At 51.2% G+C, this 24,817-nt stretch overlaps 1 protein-coding gene and 1 non-coding gene across 4 annotated transcripts; one reads left to right on the top strand and one right to left on the bottom strand.

Annotated features, from left to right (window-relative positions):
- Positions 1-226: 226 nt before the first annotated feature.
- Positions 227-14,525, bottom strand: Tle6 (TLE family member 6, subcortical maternal complex member). Of its 3 annotated transcripts, none has more exons than XM_045135176.1 (17): positions 14,413-14,525; positions 13,839-13,925; positions 12,565-12,647; positions 12,362-12,407; positions 11,736-11,777; positions 8,184-8,249; positions 7,833-8,088; positions 7,703-7,725; positions 6,850-6,919; positions 6,696-6,763; positions 6,578-6,615; positions 4,668-4,926; positions 4,334-4,584; positions 2,744-2,885; positions 1,928-2,081; positions 604-680; positions 227-452 (listed from the first exon to the last, which is right to left on the bottom strand). In XM_045135176.1, the coding sequence occupies exons 2-17, from the start codon at positions 13,887-13,889 to the stop codon at positions 348-350; spliced, it is 1,731 nt and encodes a 576-aa protein (XP_044991111.1). In that variant the 5' UTR covers positions 13,890-13,925; positions 14,413-14,525; the 3' UTR covers positions 227-347. The 3 variants fall into 3 exon arrangements, with proteins under 3 accessions (XP_044991111.1, XP_044991112.1, XP_044991113.1); XM_045135177.1 differs by lacking the exon at positions 14,413-14,525 and adding an exon at positions 14,207-14,331; XM_045135178.1 differs by lacking the exons at positions 12,362-12,407; positions 12,565-12,647; positions 13,839-13,925; positions 14,413-14,525 and adding an exon at positions 12,030-12,064.
- LOC123455179 lies at positions 3,553-3,654 on the top strand. The gene has a single exon (XR_006633734.1). It is a non-coding gene; the product is annotated as a U6 spliceosomal RNA (small nuclear RNA).
- Positions 14,526-24,817: the final 10,292 nt, after the last annotated feature.

The raw sequence follows: 24,817 nt of genomic DNA on the forward strand, positions 1-24,817 counted from the left end.
TCAGCTTCCAAGTGCTGGGATTAAATGCATGTGCCACAATCCTCCCGAGTGAGTCCCTGGCACAATAGGATTCGACCCCAGATACTCTGGCTCGCAACGGTCCCTGCACTTTTCCAAGGGTGAGGAACCTGGGATGCCCTGAACCCCCCTGCCCTAGAGCATCTTGGTGAGGCTGCCTTATGCAGGTGGACAGGACCGCACCTCTCAGGAGACAGAACACATCAGCTTTTCTTTTGTCGCTTGCTTTATTATATGTGACAAGGACCCAGAGAATGCAGCCCTCTACCATGGACAGAAAGGAACACAGGTGATGAGGAGACAGAGCTGGGCCAACACTGTCATGACCCTCAGTAGGTGACCTGATACACTGAGGCATGGTTCCCAGACCCTGTGATGATCAGTCGGCCATTGGAGGACACATCGCAGCACATGATGGAGGTGGCCTCACAGACCTGGATAGGCAGTGGCACAGTGAGCCCACAGGACATGCAGAGCACCCCAGGATGTCTACCCCCATTGTCTACAGGGATGGACACTAGGGGACACCCAGGGTCATGCTGCAACTAAGCTCTTGTAGGGTCTGCCCTGGTCCCATTAGAGTACCTGGAAGACCTTGGCACCCGTGGGCATGCTGTGGATGGAGACAAGGTCGTCCATGCCCACGCTGACAAACCACTGGCCTGCAAGAAGCAAAGGGCTGAGGGTCACAGGAGCCACCATCTTCTGAGCCCCTGCTGCTAGAATATCTTTGTAGCCCCTCTTGGCAGGGGACAGCTGTCATCCCAGCACTGGGGAGGCTGAGGCAGGAGGATTTGAGTTCTAAGCCAGCCTGTGACTACAGAGTAAGACCCTGCCTCAAAACAAAAATAAAAGTAAGGGTAGGTGTGGTGGCACACTCCTTTAATCCCCACACTTAGGAGACAGAGGTAGGAGAATCACTGAGTCCAAGGCTACCCTGAGACTACATAAATTCCAGGTAGCCTGGGATAGAGCAAGACTCTACCTCAAAAAAATAAAATCCAAATAAGAAAGAGGGGTGCTGGAGGGAAGCCTTAGCAGTTAAAACTGCTAGCTTACAAAGCCTGCAAGCTGAGTTTCAATTCCTCAGTACCCATGTAAAGTTAGATGCAGAAAGTGTTTGGTCTTAAATAAAAATATTGTTAGGGGCTGGAGAGATTGTTCAGTGGTAAGCACTTGCCTGTGAAGCCTAAGAACCCAAGTTCAATTCCCCAGGACCCACGTAAAACATATGCACAAGGTGGCACATGCATCTGGAGTTCATTTGCAGTGGCTAGAGGCCCTGGCACAACCAATCTCCCCCCCCTCAAATAAAAATATGAAGAAGGGGGGATCTGAGCAGGTAGCTCAGTGGGTAAAGTACTTGCCAAACAAGCATGAAGACCTGAGTTTGAATCACCAGAACCATGTAAACATCAGGCATTATCTGTAAGAGTCTGTCATCTCAGCATGGGGTGAGTGAAGACAGGATGACCCCGGGGTGCCCTGGCCATCCAGCCAAGCCAAATCCATAGCTCTGGGCTCACTGAGACACCCCATCTCATATACTAAGGTGTCCTTGCCTCCACACGCGCGCACACACAACACTCTTGTTAAAAATTTTTTTTCTTTGTTTTTTCAAGGTGAGGTTTCACTTTAGTCCAGGCTGACCTGGAATTCACTATGTAGGCTTAGGGTGGCCTCAAACTCACAGCGCTCCTCCTACCTCTGCCTGCCAGTGCTGGGATTAAAGGTGTGCACCACCATGCCCAGTTTACATGTAAGACATTTTAAACAGAAACAGAAGACCGGCACTACTATCGTGTCATGCCAGTGAGTGGCCCGGGGTGTCAGTGGGAGCCGAGTAGGTACTGGTCCCAGGGTGGCACCTTCGGGGAGGCTGGGGACAAACGGGAAAGCTTTGTCTTACCATCTGGTGAGAACTTGACCCCGAGTACTGTCTTGTCCTTAGAGGCCACCATGAGCCGCTGCTTTGGGGTGTCCATGCTATGGAGCCAGTGTTGACCGTTGGCCATGCCCAGCAGCAGATAGTCTTCCTGGGGACTGTGTGACAGGCTCATGATCTGGAGACAAACAGCAGAGAGGGGTGTGATCAGACTCCAGCTTGGCCCAGGAGACAGTCAAGGTCCAAAGCAAGGCTGGTTCTTGTCTACAGAATTCACTATTGCTGGGCCTCTGTTTGCTGATCTGGGGAATGGGCACGGGTACTGACAGCAAAATTAGGAACCTGAGGACCTGAATTTGATCTCTAGCACCCAAATAAGTCAGGCCTGGGCTGTGCATGTCTGCAACCCAACACTGAGGAAAGTGGAGACAAGAGAATCACTGGGGCTCCCTGGTCAGCCAGTCAGACTGAAAACAGCAGCTCCAGGTTCGAGGAGAGACTGCCTCAGGGAAATAGGGTATAAAGTGACAGACACTGGACCTTCTCCTCTAGACTCTGCACACACACAGATGTGCATACATCATATACACCAAACAAAAAGGTAAAATTTGAGACAAGTGCTTCCTCTGTATCCCAGGCTGACCTCAAGCTCCTGGCAATCATCCCGCCTTAGCTTAAGAGCTGGGACTGTGATATGAGCCACCATGCCTGGCATGACAGAATACGTTGAGCGAACTCCTATGTGCTGGAGGTGTCATTTGTGGTGACTCAGACTAGCCACTGTCCATCCCAGAACCCACTTCACCCCATAACCCAGAGGCCTGAGGCAGCCCAGCCTACCTGGGACTCGAACATGTACTCCAGGGGATCCTGCACCACCCGCAGGTCCCAGCACCGCAGACAGGCGTCCAGACCCCCCGTCCACAAGTTGTGGTCATTGACCACGAGGCTCTTGACTCCACTGATGTGGCTGAATAGGTCCCTAGAGAGACAAAGGAGGCTGCAGGATATGTCCTATGGAAGATATCCCCAGCCTGGCTCCCACATCCACCTGCCTTCTGGGTCATGTGCCTGCAGTGAACCCTAAAGGGACAGTGTCACCACCCCAAATTCATCCATATGTTAAACAGTGTAGGTGTGGTGGTAGACACTTGTAATCCCAGCACTGGAGAAGCTGAGGCAGGAGGACCACCACAAGTTTCAGGTCAACATGGGCTCCATCATCAGATGTGGTTTCAAAGTAGAAAAAAAAAAAAAAAATAACTGGGAAAAAAAAAAACCAAAAAACACCTCAACTAGCCCTAGAGGTAGTATGGTGGTTCACACTTCATGTTCAGGTACTTGGCTGACACAGGAGGGTCTGCAGTTCAAAAGCAGCCTGGGCTAGAGAGAGAGCTTAAGGCCAGTCTGGGCAAGTTTAAGCAAAGCCTGGTCTCAAAAAGCAAAAGAGGGGCCAAAGAGATGGTTCAGTGATTAAGGTGCTTGCTTGCAAAGGCTGACAGGCCAGATTTGATTCCCCAGTACCCAAGTAAAGCCAGATGCCCAGAGTGGCACATGTGTCTGGAGTACGCTTACAGTGGCAGGAGGCCCTGGAGCACCTGAGTGCATGTGCGCATGCTCTCTGCCTCTTCCGCTGTTCAAATAAAATAGTGCTTGCTTCAGTAGCACATATACTAAAATTGGAACAATACAGATTAGCATGGCCCATGCACAAGGATGGCATACAAATTTGTAAAATATTAAGAAAAAATGGGGAGACTGGAAAGGTCTTAGCAGTTAAGGTGCTACCCTGGAAAGCCTAAGGACCTGGGTTTCATTCTCCAGAATCCATGTAAGCCAGATGCACAGGGCCATGTATGCTTCTGGAGTTTGTTTGTAGTGGCTGGAGACCCTGGCGCTCCCACTCTCTCTCAAATAAATAAAAAATAATTTGAGCAGGGCGTGGTGGTGCATGCCTTTAATCCTAGTACATGGGAGGCAGAGATAGGAGGATCACCGTGAGTTCGAGGCCACCCTGAGAATACACAGTGAATTCCAGGTCAGCTTGAGCTGGATTGAAACCCTATCTCAAAAAAAAAAAAAAAATTAAATTAAAAAACACCTTTAATCCCAGCACCTAGGAGGCAGAAGTAGGAGGATTACTATGAGTTGGGAGTGAATTCCAGTTCAGCCTGGGCTAGAGACACCCTGTCTGGGGGAGCTCCTGCCTAGCTGGGGGCGTGGCCAGCGGCAGAATGACAGCCTAGAATCCACAGTGAGGGTTGGGGGTGTGGTCAGTTGTAGTGTGACAGCTTAGAAACCACAGTGAGGTCTGGGAGTATAGTTCAGTGGTCAGCACTTGCTTCCCATGCAGGAGACCCCAAGTTCCTTCCCAGTGCACATGAGTACATGGCTCTCGCTCAGGTGGAGGGCAGGAGGGCATCCACGCACCTGACCACTTTCTGGCTCCTCATGTCCCACACCCTGACAGTGCCGTCGCTGAAGCCAGCAAAAGCCAGGCTCTCATCCACGCTGGAGGCCAGAGCCTGGCAGGACAGCCCCTCGCAGGGCAGCTGCTGTTTCTCATAGAGCGAGGGTGCCGCCAGGTCCCACACGCTCACGCTGGGCAGGTTGTGGCCACCAGCTAACAGCGAGCGGCTGTCAGAGGACAGCAGACAGGTGCGCAGGTAGGCCCCGGGGGCCTGCGGAGGGAGGGCAGTCACTGAGTGGGGCTCCACCACCAGCTGGCGGCTGTCCCTTGTCCCCAGGGCCCTGCGCGCATCACCTGTACACTGGGCTGCAAGTGGCTCTCGGGGAACCTGTCCTTGGCCACCTGGCCCACGAGGCTCCACACCTTGATGCCGCCCCTGCTGCAGGTGAAGGCGTGGCGCGAGAAGCTGCTCACTGCTGCATCCAGGACCAGCTCTCCTTGCTTCAACACACACATGCTCTGCAGCGCATGGGGGACCACCGACCTCTGCCAGGGCCAGAGTGACCCGCCCGGCCTCTTCCAGCTGTCCTCCAAGTCCTCGGGGTCCCAGGAGCTCAGGAGGGAAATGCTCCAGGTGACTCGCCTGTTCCCCGTGGGAGGTATTTGTCCAGCCCAACATACCACAGGCTGGCCTCCGACTCCAGATCTTCCTGCTTCCATTTCCCAAGAATTGGGGTAACAGTGTGCCCCACCATATCCCACTCCGCAATTCAGTTATGCCTCTTCTCAGCCCTTTTTTTTAAATATGTTTATTTGTAAACAGATACACACACACACATACATACACATGGGGGGGGGCACACCAGGGCCTCTTGCCACTGCAAAAGATCTCTAGATAATGTCACCTTGTGCATCTGGCTTTACATTTTACATAGGTACTGGGGAAATCAAACCTCCTGAAACACTTTGCACTATGACAGCAAACTCTTCTTTACCCGTTAGGGCCCTAACTCCTATGCCCTTCCTTCAAAGAAGCCTTCTGGGCTGGGTTTGGTAGCACATGCCTTTGATTCCAGCACTCGGGAGGCAGAGGTAAGAGGATCACTGAGTTTGAAGCCATCTTGAGACTACATAGTGAATTCCAGGTCAGTCTGAGCTAGAGACCCTACCTTGAAAAACAAAAGCAAACAAACAAAAAAGTGCCAGGCATGGTGGTACACACCTTTAATCCCAGCACTCAGGAGGCAGAGAGAGATAGGAGGATCCCCGTGAGTTCGAAGCCACCCTGAGACTACATAGTGAATTCCAGGTTAGCCCAGGCTAGAGTGAAACCTTACCTCTTTAAAAAAAAAAAAAAAAAAGGCAGGGCTGGGGAGATGGCTTAGTGGTTAAGCGCTTGCCTGTGAAGCCTAAGGACCCTGGTTTGAGGCTCGATTTCCCAGGACCCACATTAGCCAGATGCACAAGGAGGCTTACGTGTCTGGAGTTTGTGTGCAATGGCTGGAGGTCCTGGCATGTTCATTCTCTCTGTACTTGCCTTTCTGTGTCTGTCACTCTCAAATAATTAATTTTTTTTTTTAAAGCAGCCTTAAGCGGGAAATGGCTTAGAAGTTAGAGCCTTTGACTCTGAAGTCTAAGGACCCCGGTTTGAACTGCCAGGACACACGCAAGCCCAAGACACATAAAAAAGCAGCCTTCTGGGGCTGGACAGTCTAGTTTATTGACAGTGGCACTAGGCCATGATGTCCCGTCCCCCCCAACACACACACACACATTCTCTTTCTCCCCTTTGTTTGCAAATAAGTATATTTTATTTATTTATTTATTTTTAGTTTTTTCAAGGTAGGGTCTCGCTCTGGCCTAGGCTGACCTGGAATTCACTTTGTAGTCTCAGGCTGGCCTCAAACCCACAGTGATCCACCTACCTCTGCCTCCCGAGTGCTGGAATTAAAGGCGTGCACCACCACGCCTGGCTAATAGATATGTTTTAAGAAAGAAAGCCCAGCATGGTGGCGCACGCTTTTAATCCCAGCACTCGGGAGGCAGAGGTAGGTGGATCACAAATTCAAGGCCACCCTGAGATTACATAGTGAATTCCAGGTCAGCCTGGGCCAGAGCGAGACCCTACCTTGAAAAACAACAAAAAGCCTTCTGTCCCCCACACAGATTAGAGCATCAGATCCAGACCCCTCTCCACAATCCCACCCCATGGGAAACTCCTGAACCCCATTCCCTAGAGCCCAGCCACTGCAGCAGGTACTTACAAGAGCTTCAGAAGCTGACAGTCATACCTGGCGGGCTCCTGGGGAAGAGGAGGACACAGCTGACCCACATCCTCCCACACCCGCCGCACCCCAGCCTCTGTGGGAAGGTGTTGCTCACCTGGGGTGCGCTGGTCTCTTCCTGGAGAGCCCCACGGGAACTGGACAAAGGCTCGGCCAAGTTGGGAGCTAGAGGGGACAACAGAGGCTGAGGGTGTCCCCAGAGCATGCAGCCCCCCCCCCCTTTGTCCCTCCACACTGCTATTCTTTCCTACCTGGATGGCTCAAGATGCCTTCAGAGTCTCCATCTGTTTTGGAGCCACACAGTCCCGGGTCCTTGCTCTCCTGCCCAGGGCAAGTGCAAGAAGTGGGGTGGTTGACACTCAAGGTGTGAGAATAGGACAAGCCCAAGAACCCCGATGCTGTTCAGGGTCCTGCTTTGATTTGTGTGGGTACAGGTGGAAGCTCTAGGACAACCTCAGGTCTCATCCTCAGGCTCTATCCACCATCCACCGCTTTGATTTTTTTTCTTTTTCTTTTTTTTTTTTTTGAGACAGACAGAATATGGGTGTGCCAGAGAAGTGGCATGCTAGGACCTCCAGCCACTGCAATGGAACTCCAGCCACGTGAGCCCCCTTTTGTGCATGTGCGACTTTATGAGCTTGTTACCTTGTGCGTCTGGCTTACTTGGGATCTGGAGAATCAAACATGAGTCCTTAGGTTTTGCAGGCAAGTGCCTTAACTGCTAAGCCATCTCTCCAGCCCATTTGTTTGTTGATGGTCTCTTATTAAACCTGGGGCTCCCCAGACAAGCTAGACTGGCTGACCAGTGAGCACTAGGGATCCTCCTGTGTCTGCCTACCCAGCACTGGAATGACAGGCACATAACACCAGGCCCCACATTTTCCATGAGTTCCAGGGATTCAAACTCAGGTCCTCGTGCTTGAGAGATAAGCACTTTATCTGATCCCCAGCCCCTGTCTTTTCATGCAGGTAAATAAACATGAAGTCCTAGAGAACCCAGGATGCAGACACTATGCAAGGCCAGGCTACAGGTAATCGGGGAAACGTGAGGGGCAGATTCCAGCCACACCCCAGCACTTCTGGGACCCGAAAACATCCACTTACCAGCTCCAGCGTCTGCTCTGTCACTATGACAACCAACACGGATGGAGAGAGAAGGACAAGGTTGGCACATCACCACAGTGACAGCCATGGCGCTGTCCCCTTGCCCTCTCCCCTCCTTGGGGACACTCACTTCCCTGTGTTGACAGTTTTTCCTTGTGGACATCTGCAAAGACCTTCCACAGGTCGTCAGCGAGAAGATCTTGCCAAAACTCAGGTGCTCTATCCCATGATGGTCGTGGCTCCAGCGACTCTAAGGGTTCAGCGGTGAACACTGGCTGCTGAGACAGCCACGACACCACAATGGCTTTCAAGTTGGAGTCCTCAAGGGGCTTTACGTTTGGGGTCTGCCTGGTTTCTTCCCCAGGTGACACCTGGCTTGCCTGGGACTGCAAACAAGGGACCACATGAAACACACGGGCAAGCTCACCCCCTGTCCCCACAGGCAGACCAGCCCTGTATCCCTTCCCTAGCCTGTTCCCACCTTTGCAGACTCTATGGCATCTGCGTGTTTACTGCAGGCCTCGACAAGCTGCAAGAAGCTTTCCACCTGGAGAATGTTAAGAGTGAAACCTTGTTACAGTGATGGTGGGGGTGGGCCAACATGAACCCATGTCATCAAGCCTGGAGGGGAAAGAAGTGGTCATGTGAGGCCATGCCTGGGGGTACATGGTGAGCTCTTGGTGAACAGAGGTAAGCGCCACTCTCTCATCCCCAGCCCTTGGGAAGTTGAGGCAGGAGGATTGACAGTTCTAGGCTATCCTGCGCTACACAGTAAGCCCTTGTGTCAATAACAGAGGGCCGGGTCTGGAGAGATGGTTCAGCAGTTAAGGCGCTTGCCTGCAAAGCCTAAGGACCCAGGTTTGATTCTCCAGGTCCCACATAAGCCAGATGCACAAAATGGCACATGTGTCAAGTTTATTTATCTAGAGATTCTGGTGTGCCCATCCCCCTCCCCCTGAGGTCTCATAAGGAAACAACAAAAATACAGAAAGCAGCTTCAAGAAGCAAAACTGGTCAGGTGTACTGGCACACACCTTTAATCCCAACACTTGGGAGGCAGAGTTAGAAGGACTACTGTGAATTCAAGGCCACCCTGAGACTACACAGTGAATTCCAGGTTAGCCTGGACTAGAGTGAGACCCTACCTCAAAAAAATTAAAATTAAAAGAAAGGAAAACTGAGCCAGGCATAGTGGGCACATGCTTTTAATTCCAACACTCAGGAGGCAAAAGTAGGAGGATCTCTGTGAGTTCAAAGCCATCCTGAGACTACATAGTGAATTCCAGGTCAGCCTGGTCTAAAGCAAGACTACCTTAAAAACCCACAAAAATAATAAAATAAAAATAAAAAGCAAAACTGGGTCAGGTGGAGGCAGGAGGATCAGGAGTTCAAGGCCAGCCTGGGCTACATGAAACTCTGTCACAGAAAGCCAAAAGAAGGGCTGGAGAGATGGCTCAGTGGTTAAAAGGTGCTGGCTTGCAAAGTGTGCCAGCCCAGGTTCAATTCTGTTGGTACCCATGTAAAGCCAAATGCAAAAAGTGGTCCTGGCATGCCATTCTGTTTCCCTCTCTTCCTGCTTACAAATAAAATATATTTGCCAGACGTGGTAGCACATCTTTAATACCAGCACTCAGAAGGCAGAGGTAGGAGGATCACTGAGTTCAAGGAGACCCTGAGACTATATTATGAATTCCAGGTGAGCCTGGGCCAGAGCAAGACCCTACGAGGATAGGTGGGAGAGAATAAAATACATTTAAAAAGCCAAAACAAAATACAGCTGAGTGTGATAGCCCACACCTTTAGTCCAAGTACTCAGAGGCAGAGAGGACTGCTGTGAGTTTGAGGGCACCCTAAGACTACAGAGTGATTTCAAGGTCAGCCTGGTCCAGAACAAGACCTTACCTCAAAAACAAATACAACAGGGCTGGAGAGATGGTAGAGTGATTAAGGTACTTGCCTAAGGACCCAGGTTTGATTCCCCAGTACCCAAGTAAGCCAGATGCACAAGGTTTGCAGTGGCTAGAGACCCTGGCACACCCATTCTCTACGACTTTTTCTCTCTAAAATAAAATATCAGGAAAAAAACCATTTAAAAAAAATACAACAGGGCCAGAGAGATGGTTTAGTGGTTAAGGTGCACACCTGCAAAGCCAAAGGAGACCCAGGTTTGATTCCCCAGGACCCATGTAAGCCAGATGAACAAGGTGGTGCATGCATCTGGAGCTTGCAGTGGCTGGAGGCCCTGGAGTACCCATCTCTCTGCCTCTTTCTCTCAAATAATTTTATGTATTTAGTTCTTTCAAGGAATGGTCTCACGCTGGCTCAGGCTTGCCTGGAATTAACTATGTAGTCTCAGGATGGTCTTAAACTCATGGGGATCATGCTACCTTTGCCTCCCAAGTGCTGGGATTAAAGGCGTGCACCACCACACCCAGCTCTTGAAAATTAAACACACACACCCAAGGCTGGTGTATGGCTCAATGGTAGAGCACTTGCTGGGTGAGTCCTGGGCATCCTGTCTCCTTAGTCAGTGCTATTTGACAGATAGAAGGCATGCCTGACATTGCCATTTTGCAGATAGGAAATTGAGGCCCAGAAGCTCAAAGGCACCATTCCACCATCCGGGAGGAAAGAAATCCATTCTAGCTCTTCCAGTGAGACAGAGAATATAAATGTGTGCGAGTGTCTCTCTCTCCCGAGGCCCTCCACCTGAGGCCAGTGCCCCCTCCCTAGGTCCCTCCCCTGTGAGAAGACAGCGATGGACCCCCTGGCTGAGCCAGACCAGCCTGCAAGCCCGGGGGAGCCCTCTCCAATTCCCCTGCCTCGTTAATGTGCAATTTCCCGGGGCTGTAACGTGCTCGCTTGAGCGCTCGCTCCCTCCCCCCCTCCTTCCACTGCTGCCAGGGGCTCCCCTGGGAGAGCTGAGCTGGTGCAAGGGGAGGAGGGGCTGCTGCTCCTGGAGGGTTTCAAAGCACAGCAGGAGGCTGGGAAAGCCGAGAGCTACGGGGAGCTGGCCCACCTGGGAGGTCACAGGGATCAAGGGCCTGGGTGTGTGTGTGGGGGGGGGTGGCGGTTGGTTTCCCACTAAGGTATTCTTGTCAGCTCTTGGCCCAAACACCATCCATGACATCAGATCCCTTAGAAACTGGTATTCCACACCGAGACTATCCAGATTCTTCATGTATTTGGAAGCTCTCCTCCCTCAGCCCACAGCCCTCCATGGCTCCCCCCTCCCCAGGGTCAGAGCCCAAGTCCTTCCCCAAGCCACCAGGTCTTACCTGCTCCCTCTCCTCCACCACCTGGGCTCCATCCTGCCTCCTTAAGGGGAGTTTGCCCAGGCTGTCTTAGCCCAGGCTGTCCCTTTTACCTAGACCACAATGCCCACTACCAGACTCATTGTCTCTCATTACCTTCACGTTTGCTCAGAGGTCTTGCTTTTCTCCTGGGCCTCCCTGCCCACCCTGGACTGCAGCCCACGCATGGGGCCATCTTGCTTCCCCATTTCCCTTCCAGCTGCTCCTTTCTGACCTCTGGCCCTTACACCTGCTCAGTAGTTCCTTGCCCCCAGGGCAGGAGACTGGTCCTCCTTGCTGGCTCTCTTCCTGGCAAAGCTGGAGGTGGTTAAATGTCTGTTGAGTGGATCCCATGTTCCTGCTGCTTCCTGGCCCCTCACCCCTTCCCCAACCCCAGTCCTGGCTCCCCGCCAGCTACATCTGGCTCTGGGCAGAATCTCCTGCCAGTGCTGGGGAGAGAAGAGCCAGGTGGCAGAGGCACAAGCAGGGACAGAAGCAGCAAGCACTGGCACTCGGGCAGGTGCCCTGAGCTGGTGGTGAGAACCTGGCACTCCATCCAGACCTGCCCCTCCTACACGTGATCTGGGTTCAAGTCAACCTCACACCACAACCTGGTGGCTGGTGAGGCAGTGGAACTGCCAAGGGTCCTTCCAGGCAAAGGGGAAAGGCTCCCAGAAGAGTGCAGCCCCTCCTTAGGGAAGGCTGTGTCCCCCAAGTGTCTGTTGTGGGCACACACACACCTGTTTGAGATGCTCTTGCAGATTGTGCCGAATCCTGCCGACCTGAAAATGGCAGAGGGCCAGAGTTATTCTGGGGCATGGTTCAGAGCAGGAGACGGCTGCCCTCCAAGGTTTTGTGACCCTGAGCCAGCCACTTTACCTCTCCATCCTGTCTTTTGAGGTAGGGTCTCACTCTAGCTCAGGCTGGCCTCGAACTCAGTGATCTTCCTATCTCTTGCCTCTGAATGCAGGGATTAAAGGAGCACTCCACCATGCCCGGCTGATCCTTTACTCTTAAAGGAAATAAGAACCTACCATACTCTCAACGGGGGCTGCTCTGGGAGCTCCTGGGTATAATTCTCAACATGAGATTAAGTCAGCTCTTTCCTTTAACCCACGAGGGCTAAAGAAACTGCTTTAACTTGTTCTGACCTGTTCCTTCCTCCCAGCTCCAGACACACAGGCCTCCTTGTAGCTCCTCCAACACAACAGGCTCTGTACCCACTTCAGGGCCTTTGCACAGGCTGTGCACTGTGCCTCATGGATAAGGAGGGCTTAGGGACCTCTCACTTCCACCCCAGCTTGTATTCAGCTGGTCATAGCTGCCCCCTCTTCCAAGCAGGGGCTGCCTCCAGGGTCTGGCTTACCAGACAGAAGATATTATCCAACTGATCCTTCAGATGAGGAACAACCCTGCAGAAGAAAAGAGCTTCTGGAAGAGCTTTCTAGGGAGCTGACCAACACAGGTCCTAAGAGTCCCTGTGGTGGCTGGTCTTATGTTTTGGGTCAGCTCTCAAGGTGAGGGGTTTCATTCCCACCTTTCTCCCAATGGGTCCACCCTCATCCTCACCTGAAGAACTGGTCCCGCAGTTGGTCCAGTTGGCACAGTGGTGGGACTGGAGGGTCGGTGTGGTTAGCAGCCCCCGGACGAGGCTGGAAGGTCAGAACACTGTATCCATGGAGCCCAAGCCCTGGCCAAGATGCCCAACCCCCCAGGTACCCACTGCAGCCCAACCAACCTAGAACCTGCAGCTCTTGGGCAAATACCCAACCTTACAGATGGTGCAGTGGAAGCTTCTAGTCCCTGAGGTCAATTAGTACACACACCTGTTCCTCAAACACTCCCTACACTCATTTGAGACAGGGTCTCATGCAGCTCAGGCTGGCCTTGAACTCCTGATCCTCCTGCCTCCACGTCCTAGATGATGGGATGACAGGGGTGCCTGATTTATGAGATGCTGGGGTCTTTGCCAGTGCTAGACAAGCCCTCCACCCACTGAGCCACAGCCCCAACTATCTAAATGACATTTTATTCTAAGCCTGTGGCATAGAAACCTCCTGAGGGCTTGGCCCCAAGTCTAAAATGGTCACCATGAGGTTCTTTACCAATTAGGGCTGAATGGGAGAGGCCGCAGGTGAAGGGAGAATATCCTTGACAGCTGACTGAGCATGATTTAAAGGTGTGCACCTGTCCTTCCTAAGCACTTAAGCCCATGGCTTCCACCTGCAAAGCCAGGCAGCCCAGGTCATGAGGTTGTGGTGTGATCAAGGTCAACAAGGGGCACCAGGCTGGCTCACACCTGTGGTCACAAGACTTGAGTCTGAGGCAGGAGGACTGCTGCTATTTGGAGGGAGCCAGCTCAAGCTACAGAGTGAGACATCGTCTCAAAAACCCAGAAAAAGGCCAGGTGAGATGGCACAGGCCTTTAATGCCAGAATTTGGGAGGCCAAGGTAGGAGGATCGCCATGAATACAAGGCCACTGAGACTCCATAGTGAATTTCAGGTCATCCTTAGCTAGAGCAAGACCCTACCTTGAAACAAACTAAACAGGAAAAGTACTGGAGAGATGGCTTAGCTGTTAAAGCGCTTGTTTGTAAAGCCAAAGGACCCAGGTTCAACTCCCCAGGACCCATGTAAACCAGATGCACAAGGGCACATGCATCTGGAGTTTGCTTGCAGTGGCTGGAGGTCCTGGTGTGCCCATTCTCTCTGTACCTACTTATTTCCCTATCTTTCTCTCTCAGAAATAAAAACAAAATATTTTAAACGCTTTGACAACAGAAAAAGTAACAGGTGAATTCAGCTTGAGTACCTGCGTTCCCTCCCCGCCCCGTGTCCTCACCAAAGATCCATTGAGGCTGCCCCCGGGGCTGGGCGGGTTTAGAGAAGTCATCTTCAGGCCAAGTCAGTCAGAAGGACATGGCAAGTCCTGAGTGGAGAAGGCAGGGTTGTGCTGAGCCACCCCCATCTCCAGGATGCAGCCCTGGACCTCCAAAGGCCCTCTCTGAGTGACAGCACAGCACCCCACCACACGCCCCACATCCACGCATCAGTGTGTCCATCTTGAACTGATTAGAGGGACCTGGCCTCGGGGAAAGACTGAGTCCAGCACCCCTTGGTGATGAGGGGAAGACAGTACCCATAACTACATCAAGGGTGGAAGGCCCAGTGAAGGTCGCCCCATCTGAACCTTCATTTTGAGATACATACGGCGGAGAGCACCGAAGAAAGTCAATGGCAAAAGGCTTTGCAGGACAGGGGCGATTAAGATTTGTCAACCAGGAGAAAGAAGACCTTGGTCCTCCCCCATCGCTCCTTCCTCAGGTTAGCTTTCTTCAATACTCTCCAGCCCCCTCCCTAACCCGGGAGCCCCTTCCCCAAGTTCCCCCTTGCATGAAGCAGGCCTGCCCACGCACCACGACGTTGCCAAGGCCCAGAGAAACTGCAAAGATTTGCCAAGTTCAGGTCCAGAGGAAGCGCCTCCTCCCGCACACTGGGCCATTTGACCTGCTGGCCCCGCCCCTCCCGCGTCGGCCCCGCCCCTCCCCGCCCCCTGCACGCCCCCAAAGCCCCACAATGAAGGGGCCTCTGGCTGTGTGGCAGATGCACGTGGGCTCGCCGAGTTGGCCTGGGAGCACCGGCCAATCAGAAGGCCGCATCCACACGTGGGTCTCGGTCTCTGCTGCTGATTGGTCAGCTTGTCCAGCCCTCGCCTGGGCTGTCATTCAAAGCGCGCTGGGGTGGCGGAGGGGGGGGGCCGTCGGCGGTCGCTTAACCCTTGAGGCACCGCCGAGGGCCCTGCGCGTAGCTGCAGCCTCTTGTGTGTTCGGCTGGGGTCTTGATGTTTAGGAGGGTTTGAGGGGGCTGGAGAAACAGAGGGTGAAGGTCAAGGGGGGCTGGGTTACTTCTAATTGCATTATTTGGTGAAAACTCTATAGTCATTTTTCTGCTTAGCCCAGCAGCTACCAATCGCTAGCTGGGACCAGAGTTTGGCATTCCAGCTCCATTAGGTCACTCCTTCAATAAGGTGCAGGTGAAGCTTGACGCCTCCTTTTCTCCAGACATCCTGACAATCCTACTGATTCCTGGGAAGATTGCAGAAAGCTTAGGCATGCTGGCACAGGCCTGTAAGCCTGGCTGAATCAGGGGACGCTGAGGCAGGAGGATCCCTAGTTGGAGGCTGAGCTTAAATACAGTGAGGAGTTTCAGAAGCTCAGTGGATTAATGCGCAGTGCTCACATGGAACACAGAACGAGTTCAAGGCCATCCTGGGCAATTTAGCCACATCCTATCTCCTACAGTAAAAGGACAACTGCAGGTGTGGTCAGCAGCAGAGTGACAGCCTAGAACCCACAGTGAAGGCTGGGGTCATGGTCAGTGGTAAAGTGACCACCCAGACTCCACAGTGAGGGCTGGGGGTGTGGTCAAAGGTAGAGTGACAACCTAGAACCCAAGGTGAGGGCTGGGGGCGTGGTCAGCGGTAAAACTCTTGCCCAGAATGCATCATAAAGTACTGGGTCATTCCTGTACCAAAACAACAAAATCCTTCCATACTCCTCGGCCCCCAAATATCCAATTTGAAATTGTTTTCCTTTCTGGGTTGAAATGGGACGGATCCCTGGGTTCTGCAGGTCCTAGCTGAGGCCTCTGGCGGAACTAAAGACAAGGCATGGCCTCTCTGGGAACAGCAGACACTAATTCCTCCTCAGATTGCCCCAGGGGCCTTTCCATGGGGGATGGTGACAGTAGCCAAGTCACAGGTGAGGAGAACCTGGAGGGACCCAGGAACATGTTCAATTCTTCAGCTCCTGGGTGTGACTGTGTTTTCTGTCAACACTCCTGTTGGGTTCCAGGCTGCTGGGACAGCTGCTCCCAATCCAGAGGCTTAAATGCTAAAATAGAATGGCCGCAGCTCAAGGCTGAGGTTGGAATTTAGATGTGTCCACTGCTGAGCTTTCACAAGCTCCAAGAGGTCTGTCCTTCCTCTCCCAGCACCTCCAAGCAGGCTTTCATACCACTGGCTGGCCTCTACTCTCTTCCTTTCTCTCTCTACTCCATCATACAGACTGGTTTAGAACTCAAGTTCACAATCTTCCTGCCTCAGCCTCGGAATACCTAGTCTTCCCTGCGGGTCTCTGGGTCCATATTCCATTGTTCCAGAAAGGACAGACATCACTGGTGCAGCAAGTGATCACAGGTATTTCATGTTAATTACCTCTACAAATTTCTAGGGGGCTGGAGAGATGGCTTAGCAGTTAAGGCATTGGCCTGCGAGGCCTAAGAACACAGGTTCAATTCCCCAGTTCCCACATGAGCCAGACACACAAGGGGGCATGTATCTGGAGTTCGTTTGCAGTGGCTTGAGGCCCTGGCTTGCCCATTCTCTCTCTCTCTCAAATAACTAACTAAATAAAATATATTAAAAAAAAAAAAAAAAAAAACTAGCCAGGCAAAGTGGCACATGCCATTAGTCCCAGCACTCGGGAGGCAGAGGTAGGTGGATTGCCGTGAGTTGAGGCCACCCTGAGACTACATAGTGAGTTCCAGGTCAGCCTGGACTAGAGTGAGACCCCACCTCAAAAAACCAAAAAATAGGGCTGGAGAAATGGCTTAGTGGTTAAGCGCTTGCCTGTGAAGCCTAAGGACCCCGGTTCGAGGCTCGGTTCCCCAGGTCCCACATTAGCCAGATGCACAAGGGGGCACACGCGTCTAGAGTTCGTTTGCAGAGGCTGGAAGCCCTGGCGCGCCCATTCTCTCTCTCTTCCTCTATCTGTCTTTCTCTCTGTGTCTGTCGCTCTCAAATAAATAAATAAATAATTTTTTTAAAAAACAAAAAATAAATAAATAATAAGAAAGAAAATAAAAATGACACCATATGGTACATACATGTCATTTAACTAGTTCTTACACTAAGGCAGGAAGATTAAGGTGGCTTCGAGGCAGCTCTATGTAGTGATACCCTATCTCAAAAAAAAAAAAAAAATCCAACTGGGGAAATAGTTCAGTGGGTAAAGGGTTTGCCACACAGACACAAGGACCTGAGTTTGGGTCCCTAGCACCCACATGAATGTCAGGTGAGGAGGCGCCTGCCAGGGAGGGCTGAGACAGGAAGATCCCTGGAGCCCAATCAGTGAGCTCGAGCTTCTGCCTTGAATTCTAGCACTCATGAGGCTGAGGCTGACCTACAATGAATTCCACGTGAGTCTGAGCTAGAGTGACAACCTGCTTATTTTTTATGCTTTAAATACTTTTTTATTTGAAAGAGTGAGAGAGAGAATGAGCACACCAGGGCCTGCCTCTAGCTACTGCAACATTGTGCATCTGGCTTTATGTGGGTACTGGGATATCAAACTTAGGTCCTGAAAAACAAAAAACAAACAAACAAAAAACCTGGGTCCTTTGGCTTTGCAGGTAAGCGCCTTAACCACTAAGTCCTCTCTCCAGCCCTATTTTATTTCTTTTCGAGGTAAGGTCTCACTCTAGCCCAGGCTGACCTGGAATTCACTACATAGTCTCAGGCTGGTCTCCAACTCACAGGATCCTCCTACCTCTGCCCTCCTAGTGCTGGGATTAAAGGCGTGCACCACCATGCCCAGCTTGAGACTGTGCTTTATAAAAAGGGGGGGGGGACAGTGGGGTGCAGAGAAATGGATCAGTGGTTAAAGGTGCTTGCCTATACAGCCTGACAACTGGGTTTCAATTCCCCATGACCCATATGAAGCCAAATGCACAAAGCAGTGTATGTCTGTACAGTTTGTTTGCAGTGACAAGAGGCCCTAGCATGCCTATTCACTCTGTCAAATTAATTAATTAAAATATAAACCCAGGCCGGGTGTGGTAGCACACACTTTTAATCCAAGCACTCAGGAGGCAGAGGTAGGCGAATCACTGTGAGTTCAAGGCCACTCTGAGACTACATAGTGAATTCCAGGTCAGCCTGGGCTAGAAGAGTAAGATCCTACTTCAGAAAAATAAAAATAAAAATAAATGAATAGCTGGGTGTGGTGGCACACACTTTTAATCCCAGCACTTGGGAGGCAGAGGTAGGAGGATCACCATGAGTTCGAGGCCACCCTGAGACTCCATAGTGACTTCCAGGCCAGCCTGAGCTAGAGTGAGACCGTACCTTGAAAAACCAAAAATAAATAAATAATAAAGTAGAAATAAAAAGCACTGCATATTCTCTCTCATATGTAGATCCTAGCTACGAATGTTTGGGCTTGTATGTGATTTGGAATAAAACTTGGGGGAAGGGAGGTATCATGTTTTATTGTATATAATTATGGAAGTTGTTAATAATAAAATAAAAAGTCCAAACAAAAGTAAATAAATAAAATGAAATGGGGGGGGGGCTGGAGAGTTCGCTGAGTGGTTAAGGTGCTTGCTTACAAAGCCAAAGGACCCAGGTTTGATTGCCCAGGACCCACGTAGGCCAAATGCATAAGGTGGCACTTGCATCTGGAGTTCTTTTCAGAGTGGCTGGAGGCCCTGGCCACACACATTCTCTCTCTCCCTCTCTCTCTCTCTCTCTCTACCTGCCTCTTAAATAAAATTAAAAATTAAAATAAACCAGGCGTGGGCCTTTAATCCCAGCAATTAGGAGACAGAGATAGAAGGACTGCCATGAGTTCAAGGCTACCCTATGCCTATACAGTGAATTCCAGGTCAGCCTGGCTAGAGTGAGACCCTACTTTGAAACAACAACAAAAAAAAAATTGAATAGGGGATGGAGAGATGGTATAGTGGTTAAGGCACTTGCCTGCAAAGCCCAAAGATCTGAATTCAATTTCCAGTCCCCAATAAAACCAGATGTACAAAGGGGCGCATGCATCTGGAGTTCATTTTCAGCAGCTGGAGGCCCTAGCATGCCCATTCTCTCTCCCTTCTCTCTCTGCTTGCAAATAAATATTGTAAAAAAGAAAAAGAAAACATAAGGATAGCGATGATGGTTCAGTGGTTAAATCACTTGCTTGCAAATCCTGCTGCTTTGGGTTTGATTCCCCCGTACCCATATAAAGCCAGATGCACAAAGTGGTGCATGCATCTGAAATTGGTTTGCAACAGTAAGAAGCCCTGGTGTGCCTCTACACACACATTCATACTCTCTCTCCCCTACTCTCTATCTGTCTCTGTTTGCAAATAAATATGTTTTTTCTTATTTATTTATTATTATTTTTTGTTTGTTTGTTTTTTCGAGGTAGGGTCTCGCTCTAGCCCAGGCTGACCTGGAATTCACTATGGAGTCTCAGGGTGCCCTAGATCTCACATCTCACAGGGATCCTCCTACCTCTGCCTCCCAAGTGCTGGGATTAAAGGCGTGTGCCACCACACCCGGCTCTTTTTTTTTATTTTTTGAGGTAGGGTCTTGCTGTAACCCAGGCTGACCTGCAATTCACCATGTAGTCTTAGGCTGGCCTCAAACTCACTGTGATCCTCCTGCCTTAGCCTCCTGAGTGCTGGGATTTAATGGTGGAGAGTGATGAAGAAAAACACTGGACATGGACGTCTGGACTATACACACTGTCTCTCTCAGCAAGGACAGGTAGTAGCGCCTCCTTAAGTGGGTTTCCTTTCTCAGTACAGCTCTGTCGTTGTTGCTTTGCAGCGCTGGGGACGGAGGGTTGGGCCAATGCCCCAGCCAGGTCACTACCCAGCACGGAGCCACTTTTCTGAGCCCAGGTGATTACTGATTGCTGGGCATCATCAGTGAGACTGTCAAGGATGGAGTACATCCCTGGGGTCATCTTCACTCTCTGGAAGGAAGAACGTCCAAGAGGGGGAAAAAAAAAATCCATTAGGCCTGCTCCCCTCCCCCCCTCCGCGCGCCGTGCCCTCTCCGTCCTCCCTCGAACAGGCACTCACTTGAGCTCAACTCGTGGTCTCGGGCGCCCTCGGTGGCTGGTATCTGTCATTACAACTTAGGTAACTAATTTACATAAAACGAGGTCACGTGTTGAAGGTCAGCCTTCAGGGATTTTTCAGTAACTATCGATCATCACCAACCACAACGCGGTTTAGGAAATGTTATTGTTATGTCACCATAAAATGTTCTTTTTGGGCTGGAGAGATGGCTTAGCGGTTAAGCGCTTGCCTGTGAAGCCTAAGGACCCCGGTTAGAGGCTCAATTCCCCAGGACCCACGTTAGACAGATGCACAAGGGGGCGCACGCGTCTGGAGTTCGTTTGCAGGGGCTGGAAGTCCTGGCGCGCTCATTCTCTCCCCCTCTCTCTCTATCTGCCTCTTTCTCTGTCTGTCGCTCTCAAATAAAATAAACAACAAAAAATTTTTAATGTTCTTTTTGCTGGGCGTGGTGGTGCACGCCTTTAATCCCAGCACTCCAGAGGCAGAGGTAGGTGGATCGTTGTGAGTTCAAGGCCACCCTGAGACTGCATAGTAAATTCCACGTCAGCCTGGACTAAAGTGAGATCCTACCTTGAAAAATAAAAAAACAAATAAATAAAAATAAGAAAGAAAGAAAGAAAGAAAGAAAGAAAGAAAGATGTCCTTTTTGATGCCTGGCGTACTGGTGCATGTCTTTCCCCCCAGCTTTCAGGAGGCTGAAGCAGAAGAATTGCAATTAGTTAGAGAGGCCAGCACGGGCTACAGCTTAAATTAGTTAGAAGTCAGCCTGGGTACAACGAGACCCGGCCTATTAAAAAAAAGCTGTCATTTTGGTCTGGAGATATGGCTTAGTGGTTAAGGAGCTTGCTTGTAAAACCAAAGGACCCAAGTCTAAATTCTCCAACCACGTAACCCAGATGCACAAGGTGGCACATGTGTCTGGATTTTGTTTGCTGTGGCTAGAGGCCCTGACATGCCCATGCCATGTGCCTCCTCTCTCAAATGCATAAATAAAATTTTTTAAATGTTCAGTTTGTTCTTCATATTTCATCTTATTTTACTTTTTCCCCCGTGGTGGCATTGGAAGCCAAGGTCAAGCATAGCGTGTGCTAAGGAAGCGCTCTACCACAGACTTCTCTCCAGCCACAGGCATTTTATTTTATTTGTTTGATTTGACAAATGTGTTGTCCTCCTGCCTCAAGCCCTTTGGTGCGCGGTGACAGGTGCAGGTCACCATACCCATCTCCTAAAACCTTCAAAGAGTGCAATCATGAGTGATGGCTGCATTTCGCTTGGACCAGGAACACCAGGACTTTTGTGCCAGAACTGCAGCTGGCTTCCCAGAAGTGGAGGGTGGGGCAACAGGTCAATGACAGGGAGTCAAGTAGCTGGATAGGTTGGGAGGCCGCAGAAAGGACGGAATGCCAGTCTTTCTCTTCATCCATTTGCTAGCCCCTGGCTCGTTGCCCCACATTAGGGTATATGTTAACTCTAATATCTGCTGTTTCCTAACATGCTGCACTTGAACTGGACTTATTAAAGCACGCCTTTAATCCCAGCACTCGGGAGCCTGACGCAGCAGGATCGCCATGAGTTCGAGGCCAGCCTGAGGCTACAGAGTGAATTGCAGGTAAGCCTGGGCTAGAGTGAGACACTACCTCGAAAAATGAAATATGCACAGTACATGGATTTTATTTTGAGGCAGGGTCTCAGGTAGCCCCGGCTGAACTCAAACTCATGGCAATTCACCTGCCTCAGCCTCCTCGGTGCCGGCATCATGGACGTCAGCCAACGCGCCAGAGCACTAGTGTGGGTCTCCACTGACGCCGGCGTCCTCCAGCATGGGGAGCACTGCCCAGAGCCAAGGTCGAGTGGGTGCTCGTGAGAGAAAGCTCTCGAGGCGGCGTCCTGTCCCGGCAGGTCGCGGAGGGGCTGTCAGGGCTGCCCGAGACCCGGATCAGGGCGGGGTTCCCACGGGCACACGTGAGCTCGGCCGCCATCTGGTGGCCCCAGCGGGAACGGCAGCACGCGCTCGCAAACGCATCGGGTTAGAGAGCAGGAAGGCCAAACGCGTCGCTGTGCGGAACGCGGCATCTCGAAGACGCGTGGCGGGGAGGGAGGACCGCGCGTCCCCGCAGCACCCCGTGCTCGGTGTCCAGGGCAATTCCAGACGTGGGTTGGCACGGGAGGCTCGCCGGTGGTCACTCTAACTGTGGCCACGCCCCCGGGGAGATGACAGTTAGACCACACCCTCTGACAAGCGCATCGGGCGACGTCACCCAATCGTCTCCGAGGTGAGGCGGGAGCTACGACTTCTGAGCTCAGCCATTCGTCAGTGAAGCAAGCCCCGCCCCCTGCTGTTCCACCAATCCCAGAACCAGGACACCTCAACCTCCGCTTTCAGGCAACCCGGAGCCGGAAGCTGCCCTGCCCGGAAACCGGAAATCGCGTTCTTTCGTTCAGCCGTCCGTAGCGGTGTCCCTCCTCCCCTGTGCGCTGTACCTCCTGTGTCCGCGCTCGTCCCCGCGTCTCGGTCAGGGCGGGCGCACGCGTGGAGGGTCGGAGGTCGCAGTTCAAAGGTCAAGGGGCGGACTCGTGTGAAGGGCGGAGTTCCGGAGTGGCGGCCTGAAGGCCTCAGGACGTGGAGTCCCAGTGGAGTCGAGGGGTGTCAAATTTGGGGCCTGTGAGGGTCCTGCCGGAGGACGTGGAGCGAAAGGGAAGCGCGGCGCGGTTGACTGAGGTTCATAGTCCATCCGGGTCACAGCGGACCGTTTCCGTGGGAACTAAAGCGGCGCTTCCGGCGGATCCCGCCCATCACTGCTCCGCGCCTGCGCCTCATGGGGCGCGGAAGGCTCGGGACCTCCCCTTGTCAGCGCCTGTTTCCGCATCTGCGCAAAGAAATTCTGAACCCTATGTGGTGGAGGTAGAATGAGGAGTTCGAGGCCAGCCTGAACTACATGAGCGCTGCCTCAAGGAAAGAAAAGCCTTTTTTTTAAAAAAAGAGTGTCGCACTGTACTGACTGACCCGCCCTCATCGCCTCTAAGCCCCGTAGCGCCGGGCCCTCGCATGCTGGGCAAAGGAGGGCCGTATGCATAGGAGATGGGTCTGCAAAGGTCCCGGGGCCGTGCCTACACAGACCCCAGGGATGCCTGAGTCAAAGCAAAATGACAGTTGGTGCACACACGTGTTTTGTTTTGAGATGTTGGATAGAATCAAGCCTGGCGGGGCCACGCGAAGTCTTACGCCTCAAGATGCACTCCCAGCTCGCATGCACGTTGTGACTTATTTATTATTAGATCGTTTCTTGTTTAAAAATATTTTATTCTTGCTGGAGGGATGGCTTAGCGGTTAAGGTGTTTGTCTGCACATGTGTCTGGAGTTAGTTTCTGTCTTATAAATAAATAAAAGTGTAAGAAAGAAAGAAGACCGGTTTCCAACTGGGTCTATCTAAAAAAAAAAAATTGACAGAGAGATTGCGTACCAGTTTGCCATGGCCTCCTGGGATTGCAAACTCCAGATGCATACACCACGTTCTGCAACTGGCTTTTATGTGAGTACTGAGGAATCGAACCTGGGTCACCAGAGTTTGCAAGCAAGTGCTTTAAACATTGAGCCATGTCTCCAGCTCCTAGGTCTTTTATTTAGTTGGTTAATCTTTGATATTTTTAGTTGATCAATTAAAAAATATTTTTAAAGACTTCCAAATTTCTTTTTTTTTAATGTTTTTATTTTTATTTATTTATTTGACAGAGACAGAGAATGGGCATGTCAGGACCTCCAGCCACTGCAAATGAACTACAGACACATGTGCCACCTTGTGCATCTGGCTTACGTGGATCCTGGAGAATTGAACCCGAGTCCTTAGGCTTCACAGGCAAGTGCCTTAACAGCTAAGCCATCTCTTGAGCCCCCTAGTTGGTTAATTTGTTTTTTTGTTTTGTTTTCTGGGCTGGGGAGATGGCTTAGCTGTTAAGGCACTTGCCTGCAGAGCCTAAGGACTCATGTTCAACTCTCCAGGTCTTATGTAAGGCAGTTGCACAAGGTGATGCAAGGTTTACATATATATGCACAAAGTGGGTCATTGTGTCTGGAGTTCAGTTACAGTGGCTGGAGGCCCTGGTGCACCAATTCGCTCTCCTTTCTCTTGCATATAAAAAAGAAAAGCCAGTCTGTTGGGCTTACCTCAAAATAAAACAAATTTTAAAAAATATTTTCTGGGCTGGAGAGATGGCCTAGCAGTTGAGACATTTGCCTGTGAAGGACCTAAAATCGATTCCCAGCACCCATGTAAACTACATGTACAAGGTGGCACATGCATCTGGAGTTTGCAGAGGGTAGAGACCCTGGCACACCCATTCTTTCTTTATCTGCCTCTTTCTCTAAAAAATAAATAAGTTGAATATTTAAAAAAAAAATTGTCCGTGTGTGGTGGTACATTCCTTTAATCCAAGCACTTGGGAGGCAGGGCTAGGAGGATCTCCAGGAGTTCAAGGCTGGTGAACTCCAGGTCAGCCTGGGCTAGAGCAAGACCCTACCTTCAGGGGAAAAAAAAAAAAAAAAAAAAGCATTGGGGGCTGGAGAAAAGCTTAGCAGTTAAGGTGCTTGCCTACAAAGCCTAAGCATCCAAGTTCGATTCTCCAGTGCCTGTGTAAGCCAGATGCACAAAGTGTTGCATGCATCTGGAGTCCGTTTGCAGTGGCTGAAGGCCCTGGCACACCCAGTCTAAATAGATGTGCATCTTCCTCTTTCTCTCTCTGCTTGCAAATAAACAAATGAATAAAATATTATTAAACTTTATCTATTTGCAAGCAGAGAGACAGGGACAAATGCATGCACCACCTTGTGCATCTGGCTTTATGTGGGTACTGGAGAATCAGACCCAGGCCGAGGCATTGAAGTCAAATGCCTTAACTGCTGAGCCATGTTCCCAGCCAGTGGTTAGTTGTTTTGACAATTGGTCTCATGTAGCCCAGGCTGGT

The sequence above is a fragment of the Jaculus jaculus genome, chromosome 15, assembly GCF_020740685.1.
Source record: "Jaculus jaculus isolate mJacJac1 chromosome 15, mJacJac1.mat.Y.cur, whole genome shotgun sequence".
NCBI classification, from domain to species: domain Eukaryota; kingdom Metazoa; phylum Chordata; class Mammalia; order Rodentia; family Dipodidae; genus Jaculus; species Jaculus jaculus.

Bases quoted from the DNA above. Each gene is read 5' to 3' on its own strand.
- Tle6 (XM_045135176.1), bottom strand. From the start codon at position 13,889: ATGACTTCTCTAAACCCGCCCAGCCCCGGGGGCAGCCTCAATGGATCT. The intron at 8,089-8,183 runs GTGGGAACAGGC...CCTTGTTTGCAG, and splicing joins ATGCCATAGAGTCTGCAAAG to TCCCAGGCAAGCCAGGTGTC. The intron at 4,585-4,667 runs GTGATGCGCGCA...CTCCCTCCGCAG, and splicing joins ACTTGCAGCCCAGTGTACAG to GCCCCCGGGGCCTACCTGCG.